Source organism: Petaurus breviceps, unplaced genomic scaffold (genome assembly GCF_028583685.1).
Source record: "Petaurus breviceps papuanus isolate PSGF00001 unplaced genomic scaffold, PetGlider_PUasm1.0 185, whole genome shotgun sequence".
Classification (NCBI taxonomy): Eukaryota; Metazoa; Chordata; class Mammalia; order Diprotodontia; family Petauridae; genus Petaurus; species Petaurus breviceps.
In genome coordinates, this window is record NW_027185797.1 from 40,816,375 (window position 1) to 40,827,228 (window position 10,854).

The following is a 10,854-nucleotide window of genomic DNA, read 5'->3' on the forward strand; positions in this document are numbered from 1 at the left end:
CCACTGGCACCAGATTCAGGGAATGCAGGAGCTGGTTTAGCAACGGTCATCAAATGAGATGGCCGCGGTGCAAAAGCCTCCCCAAGTCTGCAGTGTTTTAATTACTCCATGTCCTTGGAAGCTCCCAACATCTCTGAGTGATAGGTGCTGGCATCATCCCTATTTGACAGTTGAGGAAACCAAGGCAGGAGGTTAACATGGCTTATTAGGAAGTGTCTGAGTCTGGATTTGAATTCAGGTCTTCCTGACTTGTGCCAGTTTTGTTTTAGGCGTATCCTTAAGGTACTTGTGGGACATCACTACCAGTGACTGTGAATACAGGCCTGGCAGGGCTCAGGAGAGGAAAGCTGGGGGTGGAGATGTTTGGCGCTGGTGGGATAGGAGAGGGCCCTGGATGGGGCAGTACTCCTACACCACAGAAGTGAGTAATGGATAGAGGATGCCGGTCCCGGCAAAAGAGTAAGGCAACAAGGGGCAGAGTTCCTCTGAGAGCCCTGGGGCTACTTCCTTTACCAGCTACAGCAAAGCTAGAGGGCCTGGGTCGAGGGAAAGCTAAAACTTCTTACTAAGTATGGACCCTGCTCTAAGCCCACATCTCATTTGATCCTCCCAATTACCCTGGGATATGGGTGCTTTTATCATTACCACCATTTTACAGAGGTAAACTGAGGCAAGCAGGGGTGAAGTGACTTACCTGGGGTACACAGTTAGCATTTGAATTCAAGACTTCCTGACTCCAGGCCCAGCATTCCATTCACTGCACCACCAGTTATCCCATTTACTGGCAGAATTTTAGAAACTTGGAACCTTACAAAACCACCCTGACCAGGAGTGCCCAGATATTTCCTAGTTCCATGTCCCTTGGCTTTCAGCAAGTCTTTCTATATCCCTTGAGTATTTTATTGTTTACTTGTGTCCAACTCTTCCTGACCCCTTTGCACCATACTGTCCATGGGGTTTTCTTGGCAAAGATACTGGAGAGGTTTGCCATTTTACAGATGAGGAAACTGAGGCAAACAGGGTTAAGTGACTTGCCCAGGGTCACACAGCTAGTAAGCATCTGAGGCTGGATTTGAACTCAGGTCTGACTCCATGTCCACTTCTTTAACAGATGAGTCAGCCAGTTGCCTTACTAAACATAAAAGGATGTAAATTTGAGCTTTTCTTGCATATGTATCTAAGAAGGCAAGTAATGAATTATAGGACGACATAGCTATTTGCCAAATATTCCCCGTAAGCCCCTGGCCAGCTTCTTGTACTGCCTGGAGGTAAGCATGCCCTACCTTGGGAAACCTCCCTGTACAGGAGAGAACAGGAAAAGTGCTCAGTTCCCAGAGAGCCAGGGGCACCGCTGGGATTTCAAGCTCTGGGCTTCTGAGGTCTAGCATGGAGCCAGGCCCTTGTTTCACTGATGAGATCAGAGCTGAAGAAAGGGAGGCACAGGCCCTGGGCCACGAAGGTGGCCAGCTCTTTTTCAGAGCATTTGATGGGGCATGCTAAGGCTGGGAGGGCCCTTGGGATTTCGAAGATGAGGAGATTAAATCTCCAAGAGAGGAGGACCTGGGGAGCTGGGGTCAGAGGCAGACTCTGCATTAGGTGGTCTTCTGGAGTTCCTGGGACCAAGAGGCAAGATGGCTCAGACCCAGAGTGAGAAGTCCTGGAATGGAACTGAGAAAGACCAACAAGGCAGACGCAAAGAGGACTCAGGACCACTGGGAAAAAACCCAAAATTTTGCTTTATTGAAGGAGGACATCCCTGCCCCCAAAAAGGAGTTTCTTAATCCAGGTGTGTTCTTTCTGAAAGGGCAGGTTGGGACCCTTTCCCCCTCCCCCCCATACAAGCAGCAGAAAAGCCAAGCACTAGAAGTGGGGGAAGGGGACTAACTAAGACCCCCTGTGAGGGTGGAGAAGTTACAGGCTTGAAAACAACCCCTCCCCCACAAAGCATCAAGGGCCCCAGCAAGGGAAGTCTATGGCTCCATCCATGTCTTTCCCCCCAGATCATGAGCTGACTGTTCTTAGGGTGCTGGATTGGGTGGGTGCCCCCACCAGCGAAGACAAGTGCTCTGCCTGCATCGACCCCATCTGCCCTTGGATTTGGGGAAAGACTTGAGGAAGGGTGGGGACCCAGGTGCCTATGGAGAATTCTTTCTTGAATGTGTACCCCTCCCAAGGAAGCTGTTGAGGAAGGGCAGGACTCAGTAACTGACGGCTTCAACGCTGACCTGGAAACCATCACACACACACACACACACACACACACACACACACACACACACACACACACTCCCAACCCCAAGGGAGAGGGCATTGGCTGTTCCAGAGTTTTGTCCAAAAACACGTGCCCCAGCTTTGGGACTCACCCTGGACCTGTGGGACTCAGAGGTCAGCTGTTCTAGTGAGGCTCTGTACGGAGTCAGGACTCAATCGTCCAGTGTCCCGGCTGCTAGGCTTTGGAGGTGTGCTTGAACTGGTCTCCCCCTGGGACCAGAGGTGACCATTCCCAGGAAGCGCTAATGAATGGTAAGGACCCACAGCATGTCCATAGTCCCAGCTCTGGGGTTTTGGGATGTCTTTAAATCCAGATCTCCCCCTGGAATTGGAGGCAATGGTTCCAGAGTCCTTTTTTTTTTTTTTTTTTTTAAGGGGAGGGGCCCCCAAAACTCTGGGCCCCACTTTGGGCTTTAGGGCCCCATGAAATCCAGGGGCCAGGTCCCTCAGCTCTGAGCTTTGGAACAGTTCTTGAGCCTGTCTCTTCCCCCCTCCACTGCAAAGGAGCTCAGTGTGAAGGAGATTGGGTCTAGATGTCAAAGGGCCAGTTCTGAGGGCTCTGGAAATGTCCTTGCTCCATCTCTCACTGGAAATCGGGGGCAGCATTTCCAGAGTTTTGTCCGAGGGCAAGAACCCAGACACCTGGGTCTCCAGCTCTGGACTTTGGGGGTGCTCTAGCCCCATATTCCCCCCCCAAATCTGGGGTGGCTGTTCTGGGAAAGCTCAGTCTGGGGGCTGGGAACCAGGAGTTTGGCAGGGCTCAGCTAAGAGCTCTGGGAGGGGGGGTGTTCTTGAGGCTGTTTTACCCCAGAATTGGCTCTAGGAAAGCTCAGTCTGGAGGTAAGGGAAGGGTGTAGGGGCAGGGGCTGCTCAGAGGGAATAATTTAGCTGCAGGGTCCAGGATCCCAGAAACCTGGGGCCTAGGAAGGGACGTGGGGAAGGAGGGAGAGCCAAGCTTAGGGATCCCGCTCCTTCTTCACCTTGATGTCTCCTGCCAGGATGGTGGCAATCTCACCCTGCATGAAGGCCCAGGGCACGCTGGACCCCACTAGTGGGCACTTGTCCCCACTGGGACAGTAGACCTCACCAGCAGGGCCCATGGTCTTGATAAACTCCCTTGAACATGGGAAGCAAAATTTGTGGCCTGGCACTGAAGGACACTGGACAAAGTGGGTGTCCTCCAGCCTTTCCCGGCACAGAGTGCAGCACAGGGGAGCCCCGGTCCCACTGGCCCCACTAGCTGCCCAACCCCTCCACCGCTCCCAGCCTCTCCCTCTGCCTCTCCGTTGCGGGCTACCAGCCTCTGAGGAGCAGCTGGGGATGAGCCCGCCGGGCTGGCTCCTCCGGCCCTCCCAGGGCCGCCCCCGCCTCCCTCCTTGGGCGACTGCCCAAGCCCCTCAGCCACTGTCTTCAGGGCTGCGATGGGGGAAGGCGCCCCAGCTGCCGCTACTGTGGGCTCACCCGCATAGGGGGCTGCTCCCCAGTGGCGTTGCTGCTGCTGCTGCTGCTGATGTTCCTCACTCGTCAGCTTCCCAGCTGCCTCCCCCTCCGGCTCTGGTGAGGCTTTGCGCCTCCTGGGGACCGGGCCGGGGGTCCGTGCTGGGCGAGCAGAGGCACCATCGGGGGACTGCAGTGGCAGGGCCTCGGCAGGGGCGGGCTCCCGAAAGGTGCGCACCCCATCGGTGAGGAGCTCGGCCAGCTGCCTCCACTCCCCAGAGCCATGCCGTTTCTCATATTCCAGGTACTTGAAGCCAGACGAGGCCAGAGCTTTGCCCGGCTCCCGGAGGGCATCGTGGAACATCTGGCGGGCCACCGCCAGGACACCGGCATAGACGTTCCCAGAGCCACAGGGGTACTCGGTAAAGAGCTTTAGCTCGAACTCATAGCCTGGGGGGCGGGCAGTAGCATCAAAGGCAAACACTCGCCCCACCAGCCCGTGGTCCTTCTTGAAGCGCACATTGAAGGGGGCACAGGCCGAAAGCGCCAGCAGCTGGTCCCGCACGGCCTTGGGCCGCCCGTGCCATTCCTCAGCTCGGCCCCGCATGGCCTCATTCAGCTCTGCCAGGCAGTCTGCCGCCCTCGGGGGCTGGCTGCCCACAACGACCCCGGCACCAACCCCGGCCACTGCCTTCTCCTTCTCAAAATCGGGCCCGAAGCCCGGGCGCGCCCCCAGGGCCATCCCCCGGCTGCCCAGCCCCGACACGGCAGCTGCTAGCAGCCCAGGCGACACCAGACCAGGCATGGCCCCCAGCAGAGCCCTCCGGGCCCCATCTGCTTCCCCATTGGCCAGCCGGGCCCCCATCCCAAAGTCCAGGGTGGTCGGGGCCAGGGGCATGCGGGAGGTCTGGCCGGAGACTGCAGCGGTGGCGATGGAAGACGAGGACGAGGAGGACGAGGAGGAAGACGCCCGGTCATAGCGGTCTGGGGGCTGGGCCCCCACGGCCTCCTTGCCGGCGGTGGAGGGGGGCTTGAGCGCGGGGGGCCCCGGGGAGCGGCCCTCGGGCAGAGAGTGGCTCCGCTTGAGTTGTCTGGCCGCCTCGATGAGCAGCTCGATGCGGTCGGCGCCCTCGAAGTTCACGCACCCCCGGCATACGGCCTCACTGAAGTCCCACACCATGGCCCACGGCATCTTGGGCAGATCGCACAGGTAGCACCACTGGCGCCGCGACGCTTGCACGGACGCCATGGCGCCCGGGGCTCAAGCCGAAGGCCGGCGGGGCCTGGACGCCGGGGGCTGGGCTCCGGCCCTTCCGCGGCCGGCCGCCCCGCGGTCCCGCCTTCCCTCCCTCGCGCAGAGCTGCGCAGCTCCGAGGAGGGGGCGCTCCTGGGCTCGACGTCCGGCCGGAGGGCCCGCCCCGCCCCGCCGCGCTCCGCTCCCCTCCGCGGGCGGGCTCGGCGGCTCCGGGCCACGCTGGCGTGGGCCCCGCGCGCGCAGCTTCCCGTGCCTGGCCTGGGCCTCGCCACGGCACCGCCCCTGCCCGCCGTGGCCGTCGCAATCCGCTCTCTCCGCTGCCGCGGCTGCCCGCCTTCCTCTGGCCCAGCAGCCGCCTCGCAGGGAAACTTACATAACGCACGCGGGCAAAGCCTTCTGGGGGATGTAGTCTCTTCCGAGGGCCAGCCGGGGATGGGCGGAGGGAGCGCGACGCAGAGCGAAGCAGGGCATCGCAGAGCGGGGCAGGGCAGCGCAGAGCGAGGCAGGGCAGCTTAGCCTTCGCTCTCTGCTAGCCACTCTGGCCGCTGGGATGCCCGCTAGGCCTGGGGGAGGTGGGAGGACAGTCCTAGCTGCCGGCGCGTGACCCCAGAAGAAGCACTGAATGGTAGAACAGAAGACGCAGACCATAAGAACGAACCAGGGGAGGGGGTGGGGGATGGAGTCAGCGGTGCTAGGATTGAGATGAAAGCCCCTTGGCTCTCGTGGAAGCCAGCCCCCTTCGTTTTCCAGAAGGGGAGCCCAGACTGAAGAAGGGGCATGAATCAACCCAACCGTGAATCAATCCCTCCCGACCCTGGAGGCAAGCACCAGGGCATAGTGTCTGGGAAAGGAGGCCGGACTCTAGGGAGGAAGGCTGGGCTGCATCCCGGGAGCAAGTGACCTCCCCGCTCAGCCTCCGTGTCCCCCTCTGTACAGTGAAGGGCTGGAATGGGCTAGAGGCTGACCTCAGAAGCTGAGAGCTGCAGCGGGAAGGGACCTCGGAGATCGCCTAACTCCCTCATTTTACCGATGGGGAAACGGAGGCCCAGGGAGGATATGTGCCGGCCTAAGGTCACGCAGAGGCAGTATTTGAAACATGTCCTCTCCAGTCCTGCCTTTCTATCATCCTTTGGGTCCACGGGCTGGGGGAGCACCAGGTCGGTGCTTGGTCCCTCCCTCCCCCTCCACTTCAAAATTATGGGATCCTGGGGTGAGAAACTTTTTCCACTTTTCCCCAGGCCCTAACGGGTTAACTTTCTCAACTACAGGCCCTCCCCGACAAGCTCACTACAATTCCCAGAATGCTCCGTGGTTTGGGGGGAAGGTGGTGAATTTCCTGTCCCCCCCAACCTGCCTCCTACCCACAATTCTGTTCTCTCCAGTTCCGCTTTTCCCCCTCGAGTGCTGATTAAGCCCTGGGCTCCAGACTGGGGAAGCGAGGCCCCCGTCTCTCCTCTAGTCCGCCCTCGGGAGAGGAGGGAGGCCGGAGACCTGGGAGTCTGTCTACCATCTGCATCCATACCCTGGGGAGAGCGTTGGACTTGAACCCTGGCTCTTCTCCCCCGTGTGTCCTTGGTCAAACGAGCTAGTGTCTGCAAAGCGCTTGGCATAGACTCCCTAAGCTGTCCCGAGTCTCCTCTTCTGTAAGATGCGGGTGACTCGATATCCGACTCCCCTTTCCTCCTTCCAAGGGCAGGAAGAAAACATAGACCCCTTGTCCCGATCTAGCAGATGAAGCAGTCGGACTAGGCAGTGGTCCCAGGTGCCCAGATCTGTAAATAACGCGTTGTAACTAGCTTGTCCCAGCAGCACCAGGATGTGATTACTGCCTGGAACCCGCGTGGACGTGGGTTCAGATGCTGCCTGCTCCTGCCCATTCTAGCCAATAGCCAACCCCCTGTAGACTCCCGTTCGGCGGTCTATAAAAAGTGTACCTGAGGAGGGCTACATGTGACTCCCCTCATGAATGCTGGACAGCTCAAAATATGTCTGAAAGATCCTTTGCAAACAGCGTGGCCATTGGAAATCTGGTATTGTCACTACAAGGCCTCTGAGACCTGACACAGGCTTCATATTAAAAAATAGTTTATTGATATCTTGTTCTTGTGGGGGGTAGGAAGGTGGGCACGGAGTGGTAGTGGGAAGGCCTGAGGCCTGCAGGAGGACTTAGCCCCTCTGGTGTGAGAGGAGAGGCAGGGAGCTCCTGATGTCCCCATGTCTTGCCCGTGGCTTCTGAACCTGGGGTTCAGATGCTGTCTAGGCACAGTGGTGGAACCCTGAGCCTAGCTTCTGGGCCAAGAGAGGAGGCCCTCACGAGCTGGGAGGATTGGGTGGGAGTTCCCCCTGGTGGATAAGAGGGTCACAGACCCTCTAACCCCACCTCCCACAGAACAATAATAAAGTTAAAGTGAGGGCTTTGCACGTCCAAGATAGGGATAATCCTAAGGCTGTGATATTTGGGGAGGCTGGGTATGTGTCTGACTGGGAGGAGGCAGCATGGAATTGTGGGAAAGAACCCTGCATCTGGGGTCTACTGGTTTAGTTCTTAATCTAGCCCTGTCACTGATGCTATGGGGATCTTGGGTAAGTCTCTCCATCTCTCTGGGCTTCATTCCTCCTCTCTAAAATGAAGGAGCTAGGCTATGGGGACTCCAAAGTCCCCTCCGTCTCCAAATTCTATGAAACTTGGGACTAACGCTAAAGAAAATCAGGCACTAGACAGGGATTGTGGGTGGCACAGCCCCAGAGGGGGTGGTGGGGACAGAGAGCAACAGGAGGGAGCAGCTGAAGGGACCAGAGCCCAGTGGAATCGGTTACAAGCAGTGCTGAATCTCTCCCTCCCCCTCAAAGTGGGCCAAGCAGGACAGAGGGTGGCGGGAGACCAGAGTGGGCAACAGGACATCCCTGCCAGAGCAATCACATGTTCTTCCACCTTCCTCTCCGTTTTCGTGTTGGGAAACCTTTCCTCCTCTTCACTGGAGGTGAATCTCTGGGTAGAGGAGGCCGGGTACCTCCCTCCTCCCCTGGGGGGGTCCCCACTATGGCTGCCTCCTCTCCCTCCTCGATGGCTAATGCCGCAGGCTCAGGTGAGGTCTCCACCTTGGGGTGGGCCGGGGCCAGCCCGGCAGCAGGCAGGGGCACGGGTGGCTCTGGGCCTGCCAAGAGAGGCAGGAGGGCGCTGAGGACATCACTCAGCTTAGCCAGTCCCTGGCGCAAAGTGCCTTCCAATTCACGGATTGCCTCCGCGGTCTCCCGCTGGGCACGGAGGAAGTCCAGCGAAGGGTCTAGGGTGGGTGGCAGGGGAGGTGGTTGTGGGAGGCTGGAAGGAGAGGGGCCTGGACATGGGGGACGTGGAGGTGGTGATGGCGCTAGACGCGGGAGCTGGACAATCTGCAGGGCTGCCTGGTCTGGGGCCGGGGCAGGAGGCAGGGGTGGGGAATCCCGCTCTTTGGGACGAAGGAGGATGCCATCCAAAGGGTAGCAGGGGGGGCGGGCCGATGGCTCAGGGCTGCTGCAGGCCTTGCTCCGGACGGAGGTTTCTGCAGAAAGAGAGTTGTGTGAACCATGGGCCCTCAATTGAGCTGAGGAATTGGAGCATGACCTGGGGCAAGCCTTTTCTGAAGATGAGGAGGCTGCATTGAGTCTGAGGCCCCCTCTGGCTTTGGAGAGAGGGGACAGAATGAGGGGAGGCCCCAGCACTAGGCTCCCACCTTTCAATGTCAGCACGGGGGAGCCAAAGGTGCCCACTCGCTCTAGCTGCTGGAGGTATGGCCCCCAAATTTAGGGCAATTGTGCGGCCTGGCTACATGTGCCCATGGAGGGCTTGGCTCTCCGTCCAGGGCAAAGGACACACAATTTGGCATAGCAACCTGGCTATCCTGCCTTGGCTCAGTGCCCTCAGATCCCAAACACTAGGCCTGCTGGGGGCCCCGAGTCACTGTTACTTTGAGCAAATTTCCTCCCCTCTCTGGGTTTTAGTTGACTCAAGTGAACACAGGGGAGGCTGGAGTGGATGGTCCCCCAAAGGCCCTTCCTGCTCTGAAGGGCCAGAGTCCTAAAATCCTAAGACTACAAGAATCTCTCCTGTGGGAGGCTAGAGAACCCTTAAGATGCCTCCCTGCCCTGACAACCACTGATCTGAAGCTCTTCTGATATTCAGAGGATTCAGAGTGGGGAGGCACCCTAGAGATTGGAGCCCACCCCCTGATTTTAGGAAAAAACAAGCCATGGAGAGGGGAAGGGACTCATCCAAGTGGTGCTGGTGATGCTTGGTCATGTCTGACTCTTTGGGGTTTTCTTGGCAAAGGTACTGGAGTGATTTGCCATTTCATTTTACAGATGAGGGAAATGAGGCAAACAGTGACTGACCCAGGGTCACACAGCTAGTCTAAGGCTGGATCGGAACTCGGGTCCTCCTAACTGCAGGCCACTGTGCCACCAGCTGCCCTTCATCTCAGTGACACAAAGAATAACACAGGAATAAGTAAGTAGCTGGCTGAGATTTGAACACTGTATCCTAAGGTCCTCTCAAGCTCTGTGCTTGGAAAACCTGAGTTCCAATCCTGTCTCCATGGCTTCCCAGCTGTGTGACCCTGTGTGATAGCCTAGCTCAGGGGCAGATGAAGAGCTAGCATTCCCCCCATCCCAAACCTTGACAGGGTGACAGTGATGAAGCTGTGCCCTTCCCCGTCTCTGCCGCACCCCCACTCACCAGCCGGCCCTTGCTCTCCCCCCAGCAGGTAGCGCTGAGGGAAGGGGCCTGTCGGGGGAGGTGGGTGGAAGGAGGCCGAGGCTGCAGTGTGCAGCTCGGACCCCCCCAGCACACCGGGCCCCAGGATGGCAAAGATGGTCTCCTCCTCTGCAGAAAAGGCTTCCTCTGAGGCTCCGGGCCCGACCCCGCCGCCCTGTGTGGAGTGGGGCACCCTGGCCAGCTTCTCCTTGGTCCTCCGCTTGAAATCATTCCACCGTTTCTGCACCTCCTGGCCCGTGCGCTTCCAGCTGGTGATGCCGTTGATTTTGGCGGCGATGCCCTCCCACACCCGCCTGCGCTCGGCCACCGTGACCCGGCGGCTCTGGGTGCCGTACAGCTGCGAGTAGTTGGCCCGCACCTCCTGGATCAGGATCTGGTTCTCCTCATAGGAGAAGCGCGGCTTTCGGAGACGGGTGATCTCCTCCACCTCCCCCGCCATGCTGCGTTTGGTGCCCACACCCGGTCCGGGGCCTTTTCCTGCATTGGGGGCTGTGAGGGAAGCAGACACAGAGTGGGAGTGACTCGGGGGGGGGGGGAGAGGCTGCTTCCATCCCCTAGGACCCAGCAGGAGCCTCTTCAGCCCCCAAGAGAAGGAAGCGCTCCTTCTGCCCAACGTCCAGTGAGGCCCTCCCCTTATCATCAGCCCAACAGCACCTTCTCTCAGGTGTGTCTACCTCTCTCCCCCTCCTCTCTAGACCACTGCCATCCAATCATCCCCTCTCCATCATGTGTCCCACTGGCCCCTTCTGCATCTCTCCACCTCATTCCATGAGCTGTCTTCCCCTGCCTGGTTCTCTCTAGCCCCAGCTGGCTGTTTCCTCCCACTCCCACTGGATCATCACCTCCTCCTACACACCCATGCCCCCCACCATGGTCCACCCACCTTCCCTTGTTCAACCATGCCCACCCCTGAAGTGTATCTGGAGATCAGATCCCAATCTGACCCCACAATTTTGCCTCCCCTTCCCACGTGCTGCTATCCCTCTCATTTGACTGTTTCCCCTCACTTCAGCCCTCTCCTCCTCCAGGAGACTGGGGGGAGCCTGAAGAGGATGGGAGAGAAAGCTAGGAAAACCCACTTCTCCCCCCTTCCCTACTGGAAGCTGATGCATTAGCCTGCCCTCCCCCGACCTGCACTGAC

General features: G+C 58.7%; 2 protein-coding genes across 2 annotated transcripts; both read right to left on the bottom strand.

The window, feature by feature from the left end:
- Nucleotides 1-1,718: 1,718 nt before the first annotated feature.
- Nucleotides 1,719-5,074, bottom strand: IRF2BP1 (interferon regulatory factor 2 binding protein 1). Its single transcript, XM_069089063.1, is given in 2 exon segments — nt 1,719-3,509; nt 3,512-5,074. Coding segments are annotated over 2 exon segments (1,728 nt in total). The 5' UTR covers nt 4,958-5,074; the 3' UTR covers nt 1,719-3,227.
- Nucleotides 5,075-7,031: 1,957 nt separating this feature from the next.
- On the bottom strand, nt 7,032-10,455 carry MYPOP (Myb related transcription factor, partner of profilin). The gene is made up of 2 exons (XM_069089064.1): nt 9,675-10,455; nt 7,032-8,502 (listed from the first exon to the last, which is right to left on the bottom strand). Exons 1-2 carry the CDS (start codon nt 10,351-10,353, stop codon nt 7,880-7,882), a joined length of 1,302 nt encoding a protein of 433 aa, XP_068945165.1. The 5' UTR covers nt 10,354-10,455; the 3' UTR covers nt 7,032-7,879.
- Nucleotides 10,456-10,854: the final 399 nt, after the last annotated feature.

What these genes read in the sequence shown, in the direction of transcription:
- MYPOP (XM_069089064.1), bottom strand. Translation starts at nt 10,353, where the DNA reads ATGATAAGGGGAGGGCCTCACTGGACGTTGGGCAGAAGGAGCGCTTCC. An exon ending in GGGAGAGCAAGGGCCGGCTG is followed by an intron (nt 8,503 to 9,674) that starts GTGAGTGGGGGT and finishes CTCTTTCTGCAG; the next exon opens with AAACCTCCGTCCGGAGCAAG.